Genomic DNA, 23500 nt, shown 5'->3' on the forward strand with positions numbered 1-23500 from the left:
CTCAACAAGTACAAACCCCGTTTCCATATGAGTTGGGAAATTGTGTTAGATGTAAATATAAACAGAATACAATGATTTGCATATCCTTTTCAACCCATATTCAATTGAATGCACTACAAAGACAAGATATTTGATGTTCAAACTCATAAACTTTATTTTTTTTTGCAAATAATAATTAACTTAGAATTTCATGGCTGCAACACGTGCCAAAGTAGTTGGGAAAGGGCATGTTCACCACTGTGTTACATGGCCTTTCCTTTTAACAACACTCAGTGAACGTTTGGGAACTGAGGAGACACATTTTTTAAGCTTCTCAGCTGGAATTCTTTCCCATTCTTGCTTGATGTACAGCTTAAGTTGTTCAGCAGTCCGGGGTCTCCGTTGTGGTATTTTAGGCTTCATAATGCGCCACACATTTTCAATGGGAGACAGGTCTGGACTACAGGCAGGCCAGTCTAGTACCCGCACTCTTTTACTATGAAGCCACGTCGGCCCCACCCTTTTCACACTCTACATGCTCCCCCTTGGCCGTGTCATCAGCCAGCACGGAATATCATTCCACTGCTATGCCGATGACACTCAACTCTACCTGAAAACAAACCCAACCCCCTCTGCAGCCCTGCCATCATCCACATTTACCAACTGCCTGGAGGAGATAAAGGCGTGGATGAAACACAATTTTCTTCAACTAAACAGCTCCAAAACTGAAGCCATTGTAGTCGGCACCCCACATCAGACTCAGTCATACACCATCACCAGCATCACCTTCTTCGGCCACGACATTCACCTGTCATCCTCAGTCACTAATCTGGGTGTTACAATGGACCCTCACCTGACCTTTGAGGCTCATATAAAACAACTGTGCAAGACCTCCTTCTACCACCTCAGGAACATTGCGAAACTCCGCCCCTCACTCACTCTCTCTGATGCCGAGAAGCTCGTCCACGCCTTTGTCTCCTCCAGGCTCGACTACTGCAACGCACTTCTTGTCGGGATCCCCAGCAAGAACATTCAGAAGCTGCAGTACATACAAAATAGTGCTGCTAGGATCCTGATGAGAGTGCGGAAATATGACCACATCCAAACTCTCGAATCCCTTCACTGGCTTCCTGTTCCACTCAGGATTGAATTCAAAATCTCCTTACTAACTCACCAGTGCCTCCATGGAAATGCCCCCGTCTACCTTAAAGAACTGCTCACCCCCAAATCCTCCACACGACACCTCCGCTCCAAACAGGCAAACCTCCTCCAACCTCCAAGGACAAAGCTACAAACTAAGGGAGATCGGGCTTTCTGCTCCGCTGCTCCCAGTCTGTGGAACGCTCTCCCTGACCACCTGAGGGCACCTCAGACTGTGGATGCTTTTAAAAAAGGCTTAAAAACCCATCTTTTAAAAAAAGCCTTTTTATAGATTTTTATAGATATGCATGCTGGTTCTAGCTATTGGGCTGTTTCTAGTTTTATATTTTAATTATTTTTATTATCTTTTATTATTATTATTATTACTATTTTCTTTTTCTTTTTTTTAACACTGTGGCACTTTGAGGTTGTTTGCTCAACGTAAAGTGCTTTTTTACAAATAAAATATATTATTATGTAACACGTGGCTTGGCATTGTCTTGCTGAAATAAGCAGGGGCGTCCATGGTAACGTTGCTTGGATGGCAACATATGTTGCTCCAAAACCTGTATGTACCTTTCAGCATTAATGGCGCCTTCACAGATGTGTAAGTTACCCATGTCTTGGGCACTAATAGACCCCCATACCATCACAGATGCTGGCTTTTACACTTTGCGCCTATAACAATCCGGATGGTTCTTTTCCTCTTTGGTCCGGAGGACACGACGTCCACAGTTTCCAAAAACAATTTTAAATGTGGACTCGTTAGACCACAGAACACTTTTCCACTTTGTATCAGTCCATCTTAGATGAGCTCAGGCCCAGCGAAGCCGACGGCGTTTCTGGGTGTTGTTGATAAACGGTTTTCGCCTTGCATAGGAGAGTTTTATCTTGCACTTACAGATGTAGCGATCAACTGTAGTTACTGACAGTGGGTTTCTGAAGTGTTCCTGAGCCCCTGTGGTGATATCCTTTACACACCGATGTCGCTTGTTGATGCAGTACAGCCTGAGGGATCGAAGGTCACGGGCTTAGCTGCTTATGTGCAGTGATTTCTCCAGATTCTCGGAACCCTTTGATGATATTAAGGACCGTAGATGGTGAAATCCGTAAATTCCTTGCAATAGCTGGTTGAGAAAGGTTTTTCTTAAACTGTTCAACAATTTGCTCATGCATTTGTTGACAAAGTGGTGACCCTCGGCCCATCCTTGTTTGTGAATGACTGAGCATTTCATGGAATCTACTTTTATACCCAATCATGGCACCCACCTGTTCCCAATTAGCCTGTTCACCTGTGGGATGTTCCAAATAAGTGTTTGATGAGCATTCCTCATTTTTATCAGTATTTATTGCCATCTTTCCCAACTTCTTTGTCACGTGTTGCTGGCATCAAATTCTAAAGTTAATGGTTATTTGCAAAACAAAAATGTTTATCAGTTTGAACATCAAATATGTTGTCTTTGTAGCATATTCAACTGAATATGGGTTCAAAATGATTTGCAAATATTGCATTCCGTTTATATTTACATCTAACACAATTTCCCAACTCATATGGAAACGGGGTTTGTAAATACAAAGGTTCACCCAATACAGTAAGCCTATATTGTTTTAGTAACAAAAGTCACTTATCATTCCTTATCATTAAACAAGCTACACTGAATTAGTCCAACAAAACTGTAGTAAATACACATTTCATCAGCAATATACACAGATTAATAATTAACTACGCACAGTACCTTTCTATATATTTAACACTGTTGATGCAGTTAGCATCTGCTTCGTCATCTGCAGTGCAATTAGCTTTAGCATTAGCTTGGTCATGTATAAAGCCTTGTCGACTGAAAAGACACATATATACTCTAAAATAGTGGATTTGAAGTGGGTGTGGCATGGATGATTGTTTGGCGCCCAATAAAAGACTTGATGGAGGATTCTTCAAAAGCAAGGCTTCAGTCAGCAGATGTTAAAGCAGCATAAATCTACTGGAGCCTATCCCAATATACTCTTTCAAACATGTTTAAACACTATAAAGATACATTCTGTCATGGCGTGGACTTTGGGGTGTTTGTTTTCCCGAGATGCAAGAAAAGCTGGATCGGACATGGCTTGGAGGTAAATACATGATTTATTTTAACACTAACAAAAGGGTACAAACAAAAAGCGCTCACTGCGGAGGCAAAACTTGGCTAAGGAGGTAACAAAACGAACACATGGCCTGAACTATGGACATAAACAAAAAACACTTACGGTGACGAGAACTGTGGCATGGACAGAGCAAAAACAAGAGAGGAATATTGTCATCAGCGTAGCAAGAGTATCAGGGGTAACAGAGTTAGCAGAAGTAATAGAGTTAATGTCGCAAGGACGACCAACAGAAAAAGACAGGCTTAAATAACAGTGACATCATTAGTGACAGGTGCGCGAGTCCAAGACGTGAAACAGGTGAAACTAATAAGTTGCTATGGTGACAAAACTCAGGAAGTGCATAACCAGGAACTAAAAAGAGTCCAAAACTAACAGAACATAACTAAACTAAACATGATCCGGACCACGGATGCCAGAGCTCCCTCCTTAAGGACAGATTCTAGATGTCCAAAAAAGACAAAAAAAAAACAAGCAGAGTCAAAAGTCACGGGAGGGCGGAGGGAGGACTTGGCGATGGGTCGCCAGGCCAAGTGTCCCCGAATCCACAGAGGACAAGTCAAGTAGCGGCGGCGAGTGGAACGCCACTGCAGCAGGCGAGGCGGGCGACCAGGGAGCGGCCACATCCGTGGCCGACAGGGAGGTGCGTACACTTGGCGAGGTGGACGACCAGGGAGCGGCCACATCCGTGGTCGACGGGGAGGTGGGCGAGTCAGCGTCGTCGTTGTGGCAGGCTTGGAAGCAGCAGACGAGGCAGGCGTGGACGCAGACGACGAGTCAGGCGTGGTAGCGGCAGACGAGTCAGGCGTGGTAGCAGCAGACGAGTCAGGCGTGGTAGCAGCAGACGAGTTAGGCGTGGTAGCAGCAGACTAAGCAGGCGTGGGTGCAGCAGACTAAGAAGGCGTGGGTGCAGCAGACGAAGCAGGCGTGGGTGCAGCAGACAAAGCAGGCATGGGTGCAGCGACAGGTGCTAGCCGTGATGCAGCGACAGGAGCTAGCCGTGGTGCAGCGACAGGTGCTAGCCGTGGTGCAGCGACAGGTGCTAGCCGTGGTGCAGGGACTGGTGCTAGCCGTGGTGCAGGGATTGGTGCTTGTCGTGGTGCAGGGACTGGTGCTTGAGCCAGCCGAGGTGCAGGAACTGGAACTGGTGCCAGCAGAGGTGCAGGAACAGGAACTGGTGCTAGCCGAGGAGCAGGAACTGGAGAAGATGCTAGCCGAGGAGCAGGAACTGGAGCAGATGCTAGCCGAGGAGCAGGAACTCGAGCAGATGCTAGCTGAGGAGCAGGAACAGGAGCTAGCCGAGGAACAGGAACTGGAACAGATGCTAGCCGAGGAGCAGGAACAGGAACTGGTGCTGAAGAGGATGGCGTCTGCAGGCCCACCGGAGATGATGGTGGCATCTGCAGGCCCACCGAAGATGATGGTGGCGTCTGCAGCCCCACCGAAGATAATGGTGGCGTCTGCAGGCCCACCGGAGATGATGGTGGCGTCTGCAGGCCCACCGGAGATGATGGTGGCGTCTGCAGGCCCACCGGAGATGATGGTGGCGTCTGAAGGCCCACCGGAACTGAGGTTAGCCATGATCTTGGCGGAGGTGGCCTAGCTGGGGTTTGCGGCTTGGCATGCCGATGGACTGGTGGTGGTGGACGGGCCGGAGGTTGCGGCTTGGCAGGCCAGAAGATTGGTGGTGGCGGCCGGGCTGAGCCACCCCACCAGCACAGCTCCCGGCCCTAGCCCCCCCCCCCTCAAGGGGCGGATACCAGACGCGCTCCTTGCGGTCTGAAACAGTCTTTAGGGGTTGGTGGCGGGAGGTCAGGAGGGGGGTAGAATCCTCCCCTTTAAATTGTCCAAAATGTATTTTCCCCCCCACCTGAGATTGTGTGGGAGGACAAAGGGAAAAAGTCTTTGACGTGGGCAGGGCTAGAGTCCTTAGGGGTGGAGTCTGAGTCACTGGGGGCGGAGGTGACTGAGGTTGACAAAATCTAACCTTTGAAAAAATGTCCTGATAATATTTTATTTTAGGAATAAAGTCTTTTAGGAGGTGACTGACAAAGGGAAAAAGAGTTCAGAGAAAAAAAATCTTCCTGGGCTGTGATGTCATCCTCGGGCTGCCATCTGCTTCCGCCCGGAGAGGGAGGAGCTTGCGGGAGCGACGCGTCCTGCCGGCTCGGAGAAGCCCTTCCTGACGGCTTTCGTTTTTGCCGGCGCTTCCGGGAATGGAGCGACGCGCCAACGTCGTCGGGCCACACAGAGCTTATTGGAATAAGTTTTCCATTTGGCCCCCACATCGGGTCTCTGCGCTCCACGGAGGAATAGCGCAGCGTTTCCTCCTCCATCGCGCTCAGGACCTCCCACGCTCCCTCGTGTAACTTCCTCGCAGAAAAACTTCTTGCAGCTGGCGACATTCTGTCATGGCGTGGACTTTGGGGTGTTTGTTTTCCCGAAATGCAAGAAAAGCTGAATCGGACATGACTTGGAGGTAAATACATGATTTATTTTAACACTAACAAAAGGGTAAAAACAAAAGGCGCTCACTGCGGAGGCAAAACTTGGCTAAGGAGGTAACAAAACGAACACATGGCCTGAACTACGGACATAAACAAAAAACACTTACGGTGACGAGAACTGTGGCATGGACAGAGCAAAAACAAGAGAGGAATAATGTCATCAGCGTAGCAAGAGTATCAGGGGTAACAGAGTTACCAGAAGTCAGAGTTAATGTCTCCAGGACGACCAACAGAAAAAGACAGGCTTAAATAACACTGACATGATTAGTGACAGGTGCACAAGTCCAAGACGTGAAACAGGTGAAAGTAATAAGTTGCTATGGTGACAAAACTCAGGAAGTGCATAACCAGGAACTAAAAGGAGTCCAAAACTAACAACATAACTAAACTAAACATGATCCGGACCACGGATCATGACACATTTGGGGGTGAAACTATTTACATAAAGACACTTGTACCTAAGAAGGGAGATGTTTGAGTATACAGATACGAGGACACAACTTCGTTATGCTCACGTCTGTATTGACTGCAAGCAGTAAGTCAGGTGTCCTCTAGTATAGCTCCCAGCGCAATGAGCCACCTGCTGGAGCCGTCCAGTACTACAATGGCTCTTATTAATGCTGGCATTACAATAACATTAGCTCCATATCATACAAATAACGGTGCTTTATTGTATTCATTAACAATAAAAAATGTAAGTTGCGAATATAAAATGACATAGTAATACAACTCAAAAGCTTACTTTGCTATTTACAATCACTGCATTCTACTAGTAACTAAATTTACATCCTGTCACATACCCCCCCTCAAAATTAAATGTTGTCCTCAACATCCTTACATTTAGCATTAGATTTTTAACCACCATTAACCATGTGCCAAGAGAAGTTTACAAGCTCTTTTGATACATTCTGTTTTTGTTTTTTTTTACTGTCAGAAATCTTCAGCAGTGGTAACTGTTGTAAGTAGGTATCCGTCTACGTTCCGTACAAGTAAATGCGCTGGTCGTTCCATGACAACACTAGTTGTGTCCATATCTGAGGTCTTGCATAAATGAGTGTTTCAGCAATACTGTAACAAGATGGGGATCCAAATTTATCATATCGGAAGATCTTTGGCGGTCTTCGCTGTCGCTAAGGTCTCTCATATGTCACTTCTGCTTTGCTTCCTCTCGTGTTGTCCATAATAGGCAGCGGTGCACATTTCCCAGTATCAGGTGAATTGTCACTATGAACATCATGGTTTTCCAGTTGGTTGTCATCAATGTCCTTTAATGGTACAGGAGTTGCAGCTCTGCTTTGGTCAAGTTCACTAGTGTCGTGTATCATGACAGGCGTCCCTTGAGTTGGTTCTGATTGCTGAGCTGGGAGCTGATGTGGCGAGTCTATGAAATAGTAATCATCGTCATCATTGTCGTCCTCTGAATCCTCTTCCACTTTATCAGTCACTGTCGTTTTCCTTTTTAGTTTCAAAGTCGGACGCACTTCAGCTTCCAGCGGCAGGTGATCACATGGCAAGAGAAGGTTACAGTGAAGAATCCTTGACTTTCCTTTCCCAATTTCGGGTCTCAGCTCATAAATAGGAACATCCTCTCCCACTTGTCGAACCACAGTATGAATAGTGTCTTCCCAGTGATTTCTGAGCTTTCCTGTGCCACCGCGAAGGGTCATGTTCCGCACTAGCAAACGGTCACTTGGGTATAACACTGAACTCCTCACTTTCCCATCATATATCCTCTTGTTTCCATGGGCTGATTTGTGTGCATTTTGCCGTGCAATTATGTATGCCTCTTGCATTACTTTTTTTCCACTGGTTAACATACTCTCTGTGACTACCACTTCCTGTTTCAGTGGGCAAGTTAAACAACATGTCAATGGGTAACCTTGGGGGATGGCCATACAACAAGTAGGATGGGGAGAAGCCAGTTACCTCTGTTCGTGTGCAGTTATAAGCAAATGTTAACTTATTTAGGGAGTCTTTCTAGTTTGCCTTGTCTCTGTCTGCGAGAGTTTTTAGCATCTGCATTAGTGTGCGGTTGAAACGTTCTACTTGTCTATTTCCCTGCGGATGATACGGGGTAGTCCTTGACCCCGCCACACTACAATATTTGCTCAATTGTGAGAATAGTTGGTTTTCAAACTCACCCCCCTGATCGTGATGGATGCGTTTTGGAAAACCCAAATTTAAGGGCGTAATCATTAAATATTTTGTCAGCCACAGTTTTTCCAGATTTGGATGTTGTTGCGAAGCGGGTAAAATGGTCCACAACTACCAATACATACTCATAGCCACCTCTGCATCTATCCAGATGAAGAAAGTCCACTGAAACAAGCTCAAAGGGCTGCGTGGTGACAATACTTGTAAGAGGGGCCCTTGTCTCAGGGCTAGGTTTTTCTGTTTTAGGCAAGTACAGCTCATTACATATTGCTCTATGTCTCGCTGCATGTAAGGTCAGTAAAAACGGTCTCTAATCAATGACACGGTTCTGTCAGTCCCTTGGTGTCCCATTTGGTTATGTAGTTCCTTTAATACAGTAGTTTTGTGTTTTTCAGGCAATACCAGTTGTTTCCTGTTGGTAGTTTTTCTCCATAAAACTCCACTTCCATCTGTCTCCAGTTTTTCCCTTCACTGGTGTATAATGTGAATGAACGTTTGGTGACCACGTATACATCGATTTACCTCAGAATAGGTAAAATAAATACTCCTCTCTGAGCTGCCACCTTACCGTGGTAGAGGAGTTTGCGTGTCCCGATGATCCTAGGAGCTATGTTGTCCGGGGGATTTCATGCCCCCTGGTAGGGTCTCCCAAGACAAACAGGTCCTAGGTGAGGGATCAGACAAAGAGCAGCTCGAAGACTTCTATGGTAATGAAACAACAAAGCCTCAGATTTCCCTCGCCCGGACGCGGGTCACCGGGGCTCCCCTCTGGAGTACCCACCCTTTTTGGATACACTCGAGAGAGTACTGGAAAGTGCTCGCCCGGGTGATTCCCTTGTCCTACTGGGTGACTTCAACGCTCATGTTGGCAACGACAGTGAAACCTGGAGAGGCGTGATTGGGAAGAATGGCCGCCCGGATCTGAACCCGAGTGGTGTTTTGTTATTGGACTTTTGTGCTCGTCACATATTGTCCATAACAAACACCATGTTCAAACATTAAGGGTGTCCATATGTGCACTTGGCACCAGGACACCCTAGGCCGCAGTTCCATGATCGACTTTGTAGTTGTGTCATCGGATTTGCGGCCTCATGTTTTGGACACTCGGGTGAAGAGAGGGGCGGAGCTTTCTACCGATCACCACCTGGTGGTGAGTTGGCTGCGATGGTGGGGGAGGATGCCGGACAGACCTGGCAGGCCCAAACGCATTGTGAGGGTCTGCTGGGAACGTCTGGCAGAGTCTCCTGTCAGAGAGAGTTTCAATTCCCACCTCCGGAAGAACTTTGAACATGTCACGAGGGAGGTGCTGGACATTGAGTCCGAGTGGACCATGTTCCGCGCCTCTATTGTCGAGGCGGCTGATTGGAGCTGTGGCCGCAAGGTAGTTGGTGCCTGTCGTGGCGGTAATCCTAGAACCCGTTGGTGGAAACCGGCGGTGAGGGATGCCGTCAAGCTGAAGAAGGAGTCCTATCGGGTTCTTTTGGCTCATAGGACTCCGGAGGCAGCGGACAGGTACCGACAGGCCAAGCGGTGTGCGGCTTCGGCAGTCGCGGAGGCAAAAACTCGGACATGGGAGGAGTTCGGGGAAGCCATGGAAAACGATTTCCGGACGGCTTCGAAGCGATTCTGGACCACCATCCGCCGCCTCAGGAGGGTGAAGCAGTGCACTGTCAACACCGTGTATGGTGCGGATGGTGTTCTGCTGACCTCGACTGCGGATGTTGTGGATCAGTGGAGGGAATACTTCGAAGACCTCCTCAATCCCACCAACACGTCTTCCTATGAGGAAGCAGTGCCTGGGGAATCTGTGGTGGGCTCTCCTATTTCTGGGGCTGAGGTTGCTGAGGTAGTTAAAAAGCTCCTCCTCTGGATGCTGTGGCGCTGTATTGGTTGACAAGACTCTGCAGCATCGCGTGGACATCGGGGGCGTTACCTCTGGATTGGCAGACCGGGGTGGTGGTTCCTCTCTTTAAGAAGGGGAACCGGAGGGTGTGTTCCAACTATCGTGTGATCACACTCCTCAGCCTTCCCGGTAAGGTTTATTCGGGTGTACTGGAGAGGAGGCTACGCCGGATAGTCGAACCTCGGATTCAGGAGGAACAGTGTGGTTTTCGTCCTGGTCGTGGAACTGTGGACCAGCTCTATACTCTCGGCAGGATCCTTGAGGGTGCATGGGAGTTTGCCCAAACAGTCTACATGTGCTTTGTGGACTTGGAGAAGGCATTCGACCGTGTCCCTCGGGAGGTCCTGTGGGGAGTGCTCAGAGAGTATGGGGTATCGGACTGTCTGATTGTGGCTGTCCGCTCCCTGTACGATCAGTGTCAGAGCTTGGTCCGCATTGCTGGCAGTAAGTCGGACACGTTTCCAGTGAGGGTTGGACTCCGCCAAGGCTGCCCTTTGTCACCGATTCTGTTCATAACTTTTATGGACAGAATTTGTAGGCGCAGTCAAGGCGTTGAGGGGATCCGGTTTGGTGGCTGCAGGATTAGGTCTCTGCTTTTTGCAGATGATGTGGTCTTGATGGCTTCATCCGGCCAGGATCTTCAGCTCTCGCTGGATCGGTTCGCAGCCGAGTGTGAAACGACTGGGATGAGAATCAGCACCTCCAAGTCCGAGTCCATGGTTCTCGCCCGGAAAAGGGTGGAGTGCCATCTCCGGGTTGGAGAGGAGACTCTGCCCCAAGTGGAGGAGTTCAAGTACCTAGGAGTCTTGTTCACGAGTGGGGGAAGAGTGGATCGTGAGATCGGTGCGGCGTCTTCAGTAATACGGACGCTGTATCGATCTGTTGTGGTGAAGAAGGAGCTGAGCCGGAAGGCAAAGCTCTCAATTTACCGGTCGATCTACGTTCCCATCTTCACCTATGGTCATGAGCTTTGGGTTATGACCGAAAGGACAAGATCACGGGTACAGGCGGCCGAAATGAGTTTCCTCTGCCGGGTGGCGGGGCTCTCCCTTAGAGATAGGGTGAGAAGCTCTGCCATCCGGGGGGAGCTCAAAGTAAGGCCGTTGCTCCTCCACATCGAGAGGAGCCAGATGAGGTGGCTCGGGCATCTGGTCAGGATGCCACCCGAACGCCTCCCTAGGGAGGTGTTTGGGGCACGTCCAACCGGTAGGAGGCCACGGGGAAGACCCAGGACACGTTGGGAAGACTATGTCTCCCGGCTGTCCTGGGAACGCCTCGGGATCCCCCGGGAAGAGCTGGACGAAGTGGCTGGGGAGAGGAAAGCCTGGGCTTCCCTGCTTAGGCTGCTGCCCCCGCGACCCAACCTTGGATAAGCGGAAGAAGATGGATGGATGGATGGATACCTCAGAATAGTTAAATGTAGTTTACCACCATCACACTGAATTATTAAAGGTTCTCACTGCACTGCTCTTTGGGTATCTAGAAAAGTACTATAGAAAATATAATCGATTATTATTTCCCTTGTACAGAGCGGACTGGGCCAGCGCCAAAAAGTTACTGGGTGACAGCAATTTCACACGATATCTGGTTGAGTATGACAAGGACAATATCAAACCTCAGGTTCTGGCCAAGCTGCAGAAATACATAAACAACCCTGACTTTGTACCCGAGAAGGTCAGTTTAGATGCAAACACCTTGTTTAAGAAATCTTATTTCATATCAAGTTAGGATTATGGCTGCTTTGTTTGACACATGCCACTGAAATCAAGCGTGAGGTATGTTTCACCGGTTCTTTTTTTTTGGGTTGAAAGGTGGAGAAAGTGTCCAAAGCTTGCAAATCAATGTGTATGTGGGTCAGAGCCATGGACATTTATTCCAGAGTCCTTAAGGAGGTCGGCCCCAAGAGAGAAGCGTTAAACAAAGCACAGGTGAGAAATTTAGTTATTGAGTCACAGTAGTATTAGTATTACTAGTAGTAGTATAAGTCACGGGTTCTACACTTGAGAATGTCTTTCTTTCTATAATTTGCTAAGAATGACATAAAACATATAATTATTGCTTAGCGACAATCATTTAAAATATTCCCACGCAGAATGAGCTGGAGACCACCATGGCAACTCTGAGAGAAAAGCAACAACTTCTCCAGGCGGTTGAGGACAAGATCAGAATTCTGCAGGAGAATTATGACAGCAGCTTGAACGAAAAGCAGGAATTGGGTGATTGTCATTTGCGCTTTGAATACAACTAAACGTATTCATTTGATTTGTGCAACAATTCCTAATAATATATTTGACTGTAGTTTCATAAATGGGTTATACTCTCCTTTGTCCTCTCAAAGTTAACACGATGGCTGTGACACAAGCTCGGTTGACGAGAGCAGGAAAGCTCACTTCAGCTTTAGGAGACGAGCAGGTCCGCTGGGAGGAAAGTGTTGCCATTTTCAATCAACAGATCATCGACGTTGTGGGGAACGTCTTCATTGCAGCTGCTTGTGTCGCTTACTATGGAGCATTCACCTCTCACTACAGGAAGCTGGTAGGAGCAGCCTTATGTGTCCTAAGCTTGACGAGATCATGTCGCGTATGTCGGCAGTAAAATTTACGACAGTTGGTATTTAAGTTTCAAATAATAATTATCGCAAAACCATGATTGATTAACATACTTCGATAAACTCACAGCGCTGTTATACTGCTCATTTCCTGATCGCTACCTAGCAGCTAACACACTTTGACCAGCTCAGTGGCTTTGTGGTTAGAGTGTCCGTCCTGAGACTGGAAGGTTGTGAGTTAAATTCCCGGCCGAGTCATACCAAAGACTATAAATATGGGACCCATTGCCTCCCTGCTTGGCACTCAGCATCAAGGGTTGGAATTGGGGGTTAAATCACCAAATGATTCCCGAGCGCGGCACACGCTGCTGCTCACTGCTCCCCTCACCTCCCAGGGGGTGAACATGGGGATTTGCAGAGGACAAATTTCAGCACACCCAGTGTGTGTGTGACAATCCTTGGGACTTTAACTTTAACTTGAACGTTTGCTAACTAGCAGCTAATGCCCTTATTGCCAGCTAGCAGCTAGTGCACTGGTCACTAGCGTACTGATCACAAGCTCCACTCGCTAGAGTGCTGATTGCTAGATATCGTTAATGCAACATTACTACAAGACTAAATGTAAAGATCCATACTTGCACATGTCTCGAACAGGAAATGTACCCACATGATGTGATATCATCAAAAGCGCTACGTTTTGCCTTTATCATCAAAAACACTTTAAAACCTTTACAAATTATAATGGCATAGGAAAAACATATTTGAATAATCAAAATAATACAATATGCATCTTAAGAAGCAGAAGAAAAATATGTAATGTTTTTTCTGCCAAGAAAAGTAAATTGTGTCCGTTCATTTATTTATTCATTTAAAAATTAAACTGCTGTATTTTTTGAGCACATTCAACAATGCTGCATTGATAATGATAACATGATAATTTTGATTACAATAAACATAATATGCCATGTTTGCATATTCTTATAGCCCTACTCCCTGATATGATGGACCTTTGTGACCATAACCACACTGTTGTGTTTGTTGTTGTCAGTCATTGCACTAATTGATGTAAGTATGTTGTAATGTAGACCAGCTATGACGCTGAAGGCGTACTCACACTAGTCACTCCTGTCACACAAGTTCAGTACACTTCAACTCCTTTGGAAGAGGTGGGCGATGCAATAGAGACAAGACTATATTTGTGTGGGTCATTCAATCAGTGAAATCATTCCTCTCGCAATTAATTACAGCTTCCTCCTTGCACAATGAAAACAATCGGTAACCACCTAAATCAAGAAGTAAATGTAAAGTAATACAGTAATACGGCTGAATAAAAGTGATGGACCCAGCAAAAAGACTACTGCGCCATATGAGCAGGACATTGGCGGCTTCTACTTTCTAAACACAAGTAAAGTCTCCAACAACACATAAAAAAATACAAAGATGCTTGATCTTACAAAGAAGATATCGCTTAGAGGATTGCAAAAGTCTCCTTATCGATTTGGAACGACGAAATGAAACTTGAAAAATGCTCTGGCAGTGGTTTGCTCTGATTTGCTGATTTTGCTGTCAGAAAAAAATGATTCAGCCTCAAACAGATCATCCAGTCATCATGTGAAAGCTCAGCGTCCAGGTCAGCCGAGGCTAAGCCCCCTTTTCATTTCCATTCACTTACAGAGACGCTGAGCGTCGGATGGGAAAGACAAAGCCAAGCATTAATCTAATGATTTTCTAGTTTGACTTCAGTGGAACAACCACTCTATGCTCCCCCATTGAAGTCAATGGACGCTCAGCTTCAACTCTGTTTATTACATTGTGATGCTACCACAATGAATGAGAACAAAAATTATAAGTAGCTGATTCTGAAAAGAAAAGTTAAATGCATTCTAGTGCATATTTAGTCAGTGAAATGTAAACACAAAAGTACATGTTTGACCACTCTTTTTTTTTTTTTACATTTACATTTTAGGAGCTTCAGTCTTAGAGCAGTTGTCACTGGAGCAGCAAAGTCCACTAAATCCTGCATGGCATGAGTGGCCTCGTGCACTACATAACACCTAAGTAGTGCGAGTATACTGTATTAGGAAACTAGAAACGCACTCTGATAGCCCAAAAGTCTGCAAGGCCCTATCTCCCAATAGTTAAAGACTGTTTCAGAACAATCAGGAATCTAAGCAGTGATCAGGATCAGCTTCAAAATCTAGTAATTTGTTCTCTATCCCATTTCTGACATTTCTTGAGTTTTGTCAAAATCCACCTATAACTTTTTGTGTTATGTTGCTAACTAGCTAACAAACAGACATACCTCAGCGGATACATGATTTTTATAAGGTATCCAATGTGACAATGAAAGAAAATCAAAATATACAGTCTGTCAACATAATTTTACCTTGAATTTATACTGGTACTTTGGACTGAGTAGTTGCAATGATTTCACAATAAGATGGATACTTGTGTCACGATATGATACAATATTGTGGTATGGCGGTATATTGCGATTTTCTACACAAAGTAGTTCACTGATAAATGTAAAATGACGTTTAAAATACAAGTTATATTTATCAACATTAGATGCCAGTCTAATGGCTCAAAGATGGAACATTTATTTTCCAAATACAAACATTTCCCCTTGCATTCTTCCTCAGCTTGTTGATGAGTGGATAATACAGTGCCAGAACCTCGACATTCCTATAAGTTCCAGCTTCAACCTCATAAACATTCTGGGTGATCCATACGTGATCCAGAAGTGGAATGCTGAAGGTCTGCCTCGAGACACCGTGTCCACAGAGAATGGGATCCTGGTGACGCAGGGTCGTCGCTGGCCCCTCATGATTGATCCACAGGATCAGGTGAACCACTTCATGAACTTTTTTTTCTTTTGATGTAATTTTAAATTTAGCATGGGTTTACACGCTTACGTACAAGGACCACTGGTGCATACTCTGAAGCCATAGTTAAATGTTAAGGAATTGCAGCCACAATCACCCACCTGCAACCCTCAAAACATTCATTTTAAACACAAACATGAGTAGGTTTGTTCTGGAAAAACAAATTACCACAAGTTTTCCCAAAATATCAAATTTTAAATTAACATATGAATTAATTTCAACATAAAAATCAGCAACCATCCACTATCAAAAAAAATGTACGATAATAATCTGCACACAAACACAGCCAAGCACAAAAACGCACACACAGACCTCCGATGAACGCCACTTCCTCTGCTGCCACTGGTGGGTTTGCTACCGAGGTTTGTGTCATCATGGGCCCTCTTCATTTTGCAAGGATGACTGGTGTGGTTTTCGTCCTGGTTCATGGAACTGTGGACCAACTCGATACTCTCGGCAGGACCCTTGAGGGTACACGGGAGTTTGCCCAACCAGTCTACATGTGTTTTGTGGACTTGGAGAAGGCATTTTACCGTGTCCGTTGGTAAGTCCTGTGGAGATTGCTCAGAGAGTATGGGGTATCGTACCGTGTGGTTGTGGCGGTCTGCTCCCTGTATGATCAGTGTCAGAGCTTGGTCCGCATTGCCAACAGTAAGTCGGACCCATTTCCAGTGAGATTTGGACTCTTCCAGGATTGCCCTTTGTCAACGATTCTCTTTACAACTTTTAAATACATAATTTCTAGGCGCAGTCAGGGCATTGAGGGGATCTGTCTCTGCTTTTTGTGGATGGTTGTGGTCCTGCTGGCCTCATCGGGCCAGGATCCTCAGCTCTCACTGGATTGGTTTGCAGCTGAGTGTGAATCGACTAGGATGAAAGTCAGTACTTCCAAGTCTGAGTCCATGGTTCTCGCCCAGAAAAGGCTGGAGTGCCATCTCCGGGTTGGAGAGGAGATCCCGCCCCAAGTAGAGGAGTTCAAGTACCTCTGGGTCTTGTTCACGAGTGGGGGAAGAGTGGATCGTGAGATTGACAGGAGGATCGGTGCAGCGTCTGCAGTGATGCAAAACCTGCATCGGTCCGTTGTGGTGAAAAAGGAGCTAAGCTAGAAGGAAAATATCTCAATTTACCAGTCAATCTACGTCCCTAACCTCACCTACGGTCATGAATTTTGGGTTATGACCGAAAGGACAAGATCACGGGTACAAGTGGCTGAAATGAGTTTCCTCTGTCGGATGGCAGGGCTCCCTTAGAGATAGGGTGAGAAGCTCTGTCATTCGGGAGGAGCCCTAATTGTCAATGGGTATGAATGTGAGTGTGAATGGTTGTTTGCCTATCTATACTGCTTCTGCGCTGTGATTGGCTGGCGACCAGTCTCGAGTGTACCAAGCCACTTACCTGAAGTCAGTTGAGATAGACTCCAACTAACCCGGGACATTACAAAATAAACAGTATAGGAAATGTATGGATGGATGGATGGTGTTTTGCTGCTTTATGCACAGGAAACCTTGGTCAGGTGCACGATGTAAACATAAAAAAAAAACAATGTTGATATTTTGAAGAATAACATCAATAAATCTGCTATCAGTTTAAGTTTGTGTTGTTGTTAGGTCTTCCAATGATCTACAACGTACATGAAGGTTGGTCAAGAACTTCTGTGGAATGGCCAATCAGAGCCCACATCTCAATCCTATGGTGAATCTGTAAGGAGTTTCGAGTCTGTGCTCGCAGAACAAGCGATTTGGATGATCTTGAATAATTATCCATGAAAGATTATGCTAACATTCCTCACCAGACATGTAATTACTTTATTAGAAACTACCAGAAGACATGATTTCACTTTTCAATCAGAAAGCTACATACATCATTGACTATTAATTATCAGAGGGCTAATACTTTTTGCAATGCAATTTTTTCAAGCTTTTCTTGTTGCAGATCAGCAAATCAGAAAAAAATGTTTAGCTTTGCTTTATGCAGCTGCATGTAAGCTCTGAAAAAGTCATTGAAAATGAATGTATTTATTTTCAAGAATGGGTGTTAATCATTTTGTCCTCAAGTGGATGTGAAAATCATCAATTGAATTTAGTCTTTTAGCGTTTTCCATGTACTCATATCTCTTATAGGAAATCACTAATGTTCAAAGTTTCTTTCTTTATCAGGCCAACAGATGGATTCGTTCTAAGGAGGCCAAAAATGGTCTGAAAGTCATCAAGCTGACTGATCCTAACTTCCTTCATAAACTAGAAAATGGCATCCGAATGGGCATGCCTGTTCTCCTGGAGGAGGTACAAATACACCAATGTCACAGTAAAACATACATTGTGAAAATAAACTTTCATTTTCAAACTGCTGTGTACAACTGTACCCTGTGCAGCTTAGTAGTGTGTAATCAGCAGCACCTACTGCTTGTTGGGAAGAGCCATAAATGCTCTCATGTTAGATTATCCAAATGTGTACAATTAGACCAGAAAAAGTATCTTGATTTGTCTCCAGTCGCTTAAAAAACTAAACAAAAAGGACAAACTAGAACATTCTTAATATTCTCTAAATATAGCAGCAAAGTATTCACAAAGTCGAAAAAAATATCCTGCTAAGTCATCTTATTTTCTGGCAGACCAGGGACGTCATGCGTGGCTGTCCTACCAAAAAATGTATGTTTGTTTAAATCCAGAAAAATACGTATGCAAGTAAAAACTTAAATATATTAAAGTGTGCCCATGCACAAAGCCAAGCACATTTCTTTTTTACATCACAATCAACTTGGACTTGGTCCCAGATGTTGGCGTGCCCATGCCATGCCTCCTTATAAAAATAACTCTGTAAAAAGTAGTCATGTGTTTGAGCTGGGCATGCTATGCCTGATCACAAGTCAGTAGGAGGTGACAGCAGAGCGATTGTCAGCCTGCCATTGCCATGTCTCTGAGAACTGAACAAAGACTAAAAAAATTTTTTTTAAAAATGGTCGTGTCAGGAAGAAAATGAAAAAGGTAGTTGTTGCTGGCGAAAAATACGAGTGGAGAAGATATAATGTAGTGCTGCACCTCGCTTTAAAAGATAGTTGCTACATCGATGCGTAAAACGGAAGAAGAGGCGGTTTACTCTGATTACCTCCAATATAAGTATAATTTGTGTAACTTATAACAACATGTGTTTATACACAACCCTGCTCACATGAGCCAGGTTACAGTTTCATGTGAAAATTATATTATATGAATAGGCTCCAGATTCTCGCCTTTTTACATTGTTTAAATCAAATGTTGGCTAAGCCTGAACGATCATCTCTGTGTCACCAAAGTATCCACAGCCTTTAGAAATGTACGTACCTGTACGTCAGCCAGGAAGTCGGCGTAAGGGGACTCACATTTCTAAATCAAGTTCAGTCTTAATACATCTCATCTTTGCAAAGGTTGTTGTTCGTAAGCAAGGTTGTTATATGATGCCCCTGGTGCTTATCAGAGGTTTGTTAGAAAGCAGAGTCAAGGTGCCATTTAGGATTGTTATAATGTGTTTATTCTCAGCAATAAAAACAACATTAAAATGTATGGGAAACTGATGTATTTTTATAAGAAAACCAACCTTAAGAGTATTTTTAAAAGAAAAACAAACCTTAAGATACTACATATTATCATCAATACTACATGTAGTACAAACAAGTACAGTGGTAAGTTAACTTATGAGCACCAGACAGTCCACGACAATGCTCGTAACTCAGAACTCTCGACCTCAAAGCAGCCTGTCCATTGAAATTATTTGAAATCCACTCAATCCACATTTGGTCCTCTCAAAACACCACAATATTAACACATTCAAGGATTCAAGGAGCTTTATTTGTCATATTTGACATGTCCCAGTACATGTCATATCATGTACTGGGACATGTCTTTTTCAAAAGAAAATACAACATTCAGATAAAATATATTATTTTCAAATCAATAAGATAGAATGGGCTACAAGCAACGACAGTAACTTTATCCAATAATGTAATAACATTGAACAGCATTTACTATTATGTTAGATCCACTATGGACTGGACTTTCACAATATTATGCTAGACCCACTCGACGTCCATTGCATCCGGTCTCCCCTGGGGGGGGGGGGGGGTCACCCACATCTGCGGTCTTCTCCAAGGTTTCTCATAGTCATTCATATTGACATCCCACTGGATTGTGAGTTTTTCCTTGCCCTAATGTGGGCTCTGAACCGAGGATGTCGTTGTGGCTTGTGCAGCCCTTTGAGACACTTGTGATTTAGGGCTATATAAATAAACATTGATTGATTGATTGATTGACATTGGGAGCATACTAATGTTATTTAAGCTGTTGCCAAGTCTGTATTTTATCTCCTAATTACAAGCGACTTGTTTTCATAGAGCTGTTGCGTGCTTCTGTCCTTGCATCTGGCAACAAAGGGACATTTTTGAGTGACCAAGAAGTCACTTCCGGGAAAACACAATAAACAATGAATTGGTCTTTCAACCGAATGCTCGACCCTCCAGTTTACTGAGTCAGGACCTGACAGAACAAACTGGAATATGACAAACCGCTTCTGCAGCTTCTCAATCTATTTATGGATAAATGCCCGGCGTTTAGGCCCGTATAGCACCATATCAAGAACAGGTAGAACACCTTTTTAATGTTTTTTTAAATTTGATTTGTTTCCTGCACACTAACTTTTTTTTTGTTGTAATGTTTGGAGACATGCTGTTATGTGTGGTGTTCGTGTTAGGTTATCCGACTGTTTTTGTGACCCTGAGTGTGACAGGGACTTTAGGAGAGAGAGTCGCGGGAGTGGAGAGAGAGAGCCTGAGCGGCTGGGAGAGAAGTGACTGATGTGAAGCTGAGAGAGACATTTTATTTTGGCGTGGTTACGGCCGACAGTGACCCATTAATGCTAGATACTTGTTTGTAGTTGTTGTTGTGGTGTGGCAGTAGCCAATCTTGCACAATAAAGCAATAGATCATCGATCACCTTGTCGTTTTTGTTATAACTACACAGACGTTACAATATATTTATTGTGTAGACGAAGCAAAAACAACAATGTGTAACAATATATTAACTCTATTGCTCGAATGGCACAACCCTGTAACAAATAATAATGCTTGGAACTCAATTTATGCTTGCATTTTAAAGAATAACTATAAGACGGAGACAGCTCTTGTCTCAAATTATACTCGTAAATTGAGGTATCACTGTACAGTCGTTTTAAGAAGTAATGTAATAATAATGTACAGTATTTACCTTGGAGAGTAGACGCTATCACCTTCCAGCTGCTTCCCCGTCAAACTCACCATGAGCAGTTTCGCTATATTTTCATGAATAGATGTCCGCCCTTTAAACATAATTTTTCACATCCTTGGCTGGCGTTATCAACTCATTCTACTTCAAAATGGTGCAGACTAGCACTGCTACGCTCTAACTACTTCACCAAGTTAGCTAGCTACACATATTGTAAATTTTCTGATGATTTATGGATTTTAATTCTAAGAATATCATCCACTTCTAGTTTTCAGCACTGTCCTTCACACTCACTTTCTTCCTACCCATCCTTGGCAAAACAAAAAAGTATATACAACTGGGTTCTGAAACAGATTTTTGCTTCAAGCAAAACATAAGCCAAGAGATTGCTCGTATCTCCAAAGAAATCACAAGATGGGACACTCGTAAGCAGAGGTACCACTGTATTGTCCAGCAAAAATGGCATATGCGCAACAGTGGTCATCCTACACAGTCCAGCCCTGCACCATCTGGGTTCGACCAGGGTCCTCAAATCTTCACCTATTGTAAGAGTTATTCAAGCAGTACTATTCATTAGGCTAAAACCTTCAGGATGTTTACCCATCATGCAGCATGGCTGTAATGTGTCAGTTAGGGAGGTTTACACAGCATTCTATTTTACTGCAGCACTCGCTGGTATCTGTAACACTTCCCGTGCTGAAATTGAGAACACTTCTACAAATGATTGCCTACTTTGCCTTTTCTTGTATGTCAAGTTAAAAGAGAGCTTGGATCCTGCTCTGGAGCCTGTCCTTCTAAAGCAGACGTTTGTAGCAGGTGGAAGAACGTTGATCCGACTTGGAGACTCAGATATTGACTATGACAAAAATTTCCGGTTCTATATGACAACAAAGATGGCCAATCCACACTACTTACCAGAGGTAGGGACACATCTCCAGATCCATTCATGTAGCTGCAATCATTCTTTTCATATTTGTTTATACGTAATGTGTGTGTATTTGTTTTACCATTCAGGTTTGCATTAAAGTTACCATCATCAACTTCACTGTGACCAAGTCCGGCTTGGAGGACCAACTGCTTGGGTATCACACAACATAAATACTATAGTCTTGCAGCTAAATATGCAGTATTGCAGTATCCCCACCTTCTACCATTCTAGTCAGGCCCGTTGTGTCCTTGGGCAAGACACTTCACCCTTGCTCCTGATGGCTGCTGGTTAGCGCCTTGCATGGCAGCTCCCGCCATCAGTGTGTGAATGGGTGAATGTGGAAATACTGTCAAAGCGCTTTGAGTACCTTGAAGGTAGAAAAGCGCTATACAAGTATAACCCATTTATTATTTATCATTTATTTTTGTCATAGTGATTAGTTTTAGTCAGCTTTTTTTACAAAAATTATGTGATTAGATATTCCCTGCAACTCACACCGCCCCCTCTCCCACACACAGCTGAAATAGTTTTGATTGAATAATAATGGAGTAGATTTATATAGCGCTTTTTTTACAGTCACTTAACGTGCGGGACACTGAGAATATATCATTAAATCACTCCACATTCACGTGTTGATGGTGGTAAGATACATTTGTACCCACAGCTGGTAAACACCACCAAACATTCATTCACATGTATACATCAGAGTGAGTGGTATTGGGAGCAAGGTAGGTGAAGTGTGTTGCCGAAGGACACATACACAGTGACTAGGATAGCGGAAGATGGATTCGTACCAGGAACACTCAAGTTTCTGGACGACTGCTTTACTATCCACACCCTATATATTATATATACAGTATTCCTAACGTGTCTTACTATCTACAAGACCAATTTAAAAATTAAGACTTCAACTATCGATTATTTTAGTAAGTGAGTAATCTATGGCATAATTTATTTGATTACCGGTAAGCAAGTTATCGGATAAAACACTTTCTAGACTCAATACGTTTTTAAGTGAACACAGTTGCGATAAACAAGAAATGTTCTAATGACCTTTATTCTTTTTTCTTATGAATGCACATAATATTGAAATTGCACCTTTACCTTGGGAGCATCATTATATTAGTTATGTTTAAAAAAAAAACAATTAAAAACACCAGTGTGGCCTAAACCAAGTAATAGATATTAAACACTGACCCTTACTAAACAAAAAGACTGATAAAATACTGTATGATAAATTGAGCGACAATGTATTTAACAATTAAACACATACACATTTTAAAAGGTATTAATTTTAGGAGTAGTATTGGATTGTTTTGGACAAACTATGCATTAACCTACAAACTGTAGATGCTAACATGTCGTGATATGTGTTTGAATAAATCATTTGTTCTGGAAGTCAAACATATAAGATGGCATTGGGTACCAAAATAGACTTTTACCTTGTTTCTGCTTGTTTGCTGCGAAATATAAAGGATACGTTTTGGTAATGTGCTGCATCATTGATTTAGTGCTGTTGTGAAATGTCAATGACAATTTTTTTTTTTAGGTCAAATGATCGCAAAAACCTCTCCCAGGTTTTCTTTAGGCTCATTGCTTGCGTTCCACTTTGTCATTGTTTTTCTTTGAGACATCTGTCATTACTCGGTGTTCCCTCCACAGTCCACATCACTTAAATTAATCAATTATTCTTTGCATCTCCATTAGAATTTATTGGATTTTTTTTCTGTTAACATTTTCGTTTTGATTTTATTTGTTGATCAAACTCAGTTAATTTCATCATAGTTTTTGTCAGCATGCATTTGTTTTGATTGGTTAATGTCTCGTTCTTTATCAGGGAAAAAAGGTCAAGTCTAGTGAATTTTATTTTTGCAGCACCCAATTACAACAGAAGTTATGTGAAGTCACTTTACACATGGAACAAGTCTCAAAGCACACTCCTTATAAATTACAGAAAACCAACTGAACCCCGTCAAGGCAAGGAAAAACTCCCCCTAGAAAAGAAACCTCTAACAGAACCCAAGCTCTGTTTGGTGTCCGTTAATCTAAACCAGTTGTGTTGAGATACAGTAGAGGGACAAA

The 23500-nt window shown here is 43.8% G+C and overlaps 1 protein-coding gene across 2 annotated transcripts in view; it reads left to right on the plus strand.

Moving 5' to 3' along the window:
* dnah6 (dynein, axonemal, heavy chain 6) overlaps nucleotides 1–23500 on the plus strand; it is a 178159-nt gene that overhangs the window by 99181 nt on the left and 55478 nt on the right. For both annotated transcript variants that reach the window (XM_062026800.1, XM_062026799.1), the window contains exons 56-63: nucleotides 11355–11499; nucleotides 11637–11753; nucleotides 11918–12041; nucleotides 12164–12360; nucleotides 15016–15219; nucleotides 17415–17540; nucleotides 21246–21410; nucleotides 21505–21572. In XM_062026800.1, coding sequence (XP_061882784.1) covers nucleotides 11355–11499; nucleotides 11637–11753; nucleotides 11918–12041; nucleotides 12164–12360; nucleotides 15016–15219; nucleotides 17415–17540; nucleotides 21246–21410; nucleotides 21505–21572 — 1146 coding nt within the window. The remainder of the gene's footprint in view (nucleotides 1–11354; nucleotides 11500–11636; nucleotides 11754–11917; nucleotides 12042–12163; nucleotides 12361–15015; nucleotides 15220–17414; nucleotides 17541–21245; nucleotides 21411–21504; nucleotides 21573–23500) is intronic.

This window comes from Entelurus aequoreus, linkage group LG18 (genome assembly GCF_033978785.1).
Source record: "Entelurus aequoreus isolate RoL-2023_Sb linkage group LG18, RoL_Eaeq_v1.1, whole genome shotgun sequence".
Taxonomy (NCBI): Eukaryota; Metazoa; Chordata; class Actinopteri; order Syngnathiformes; family Syngnathidae; genus Entelurus; species Entelurus aequoreus.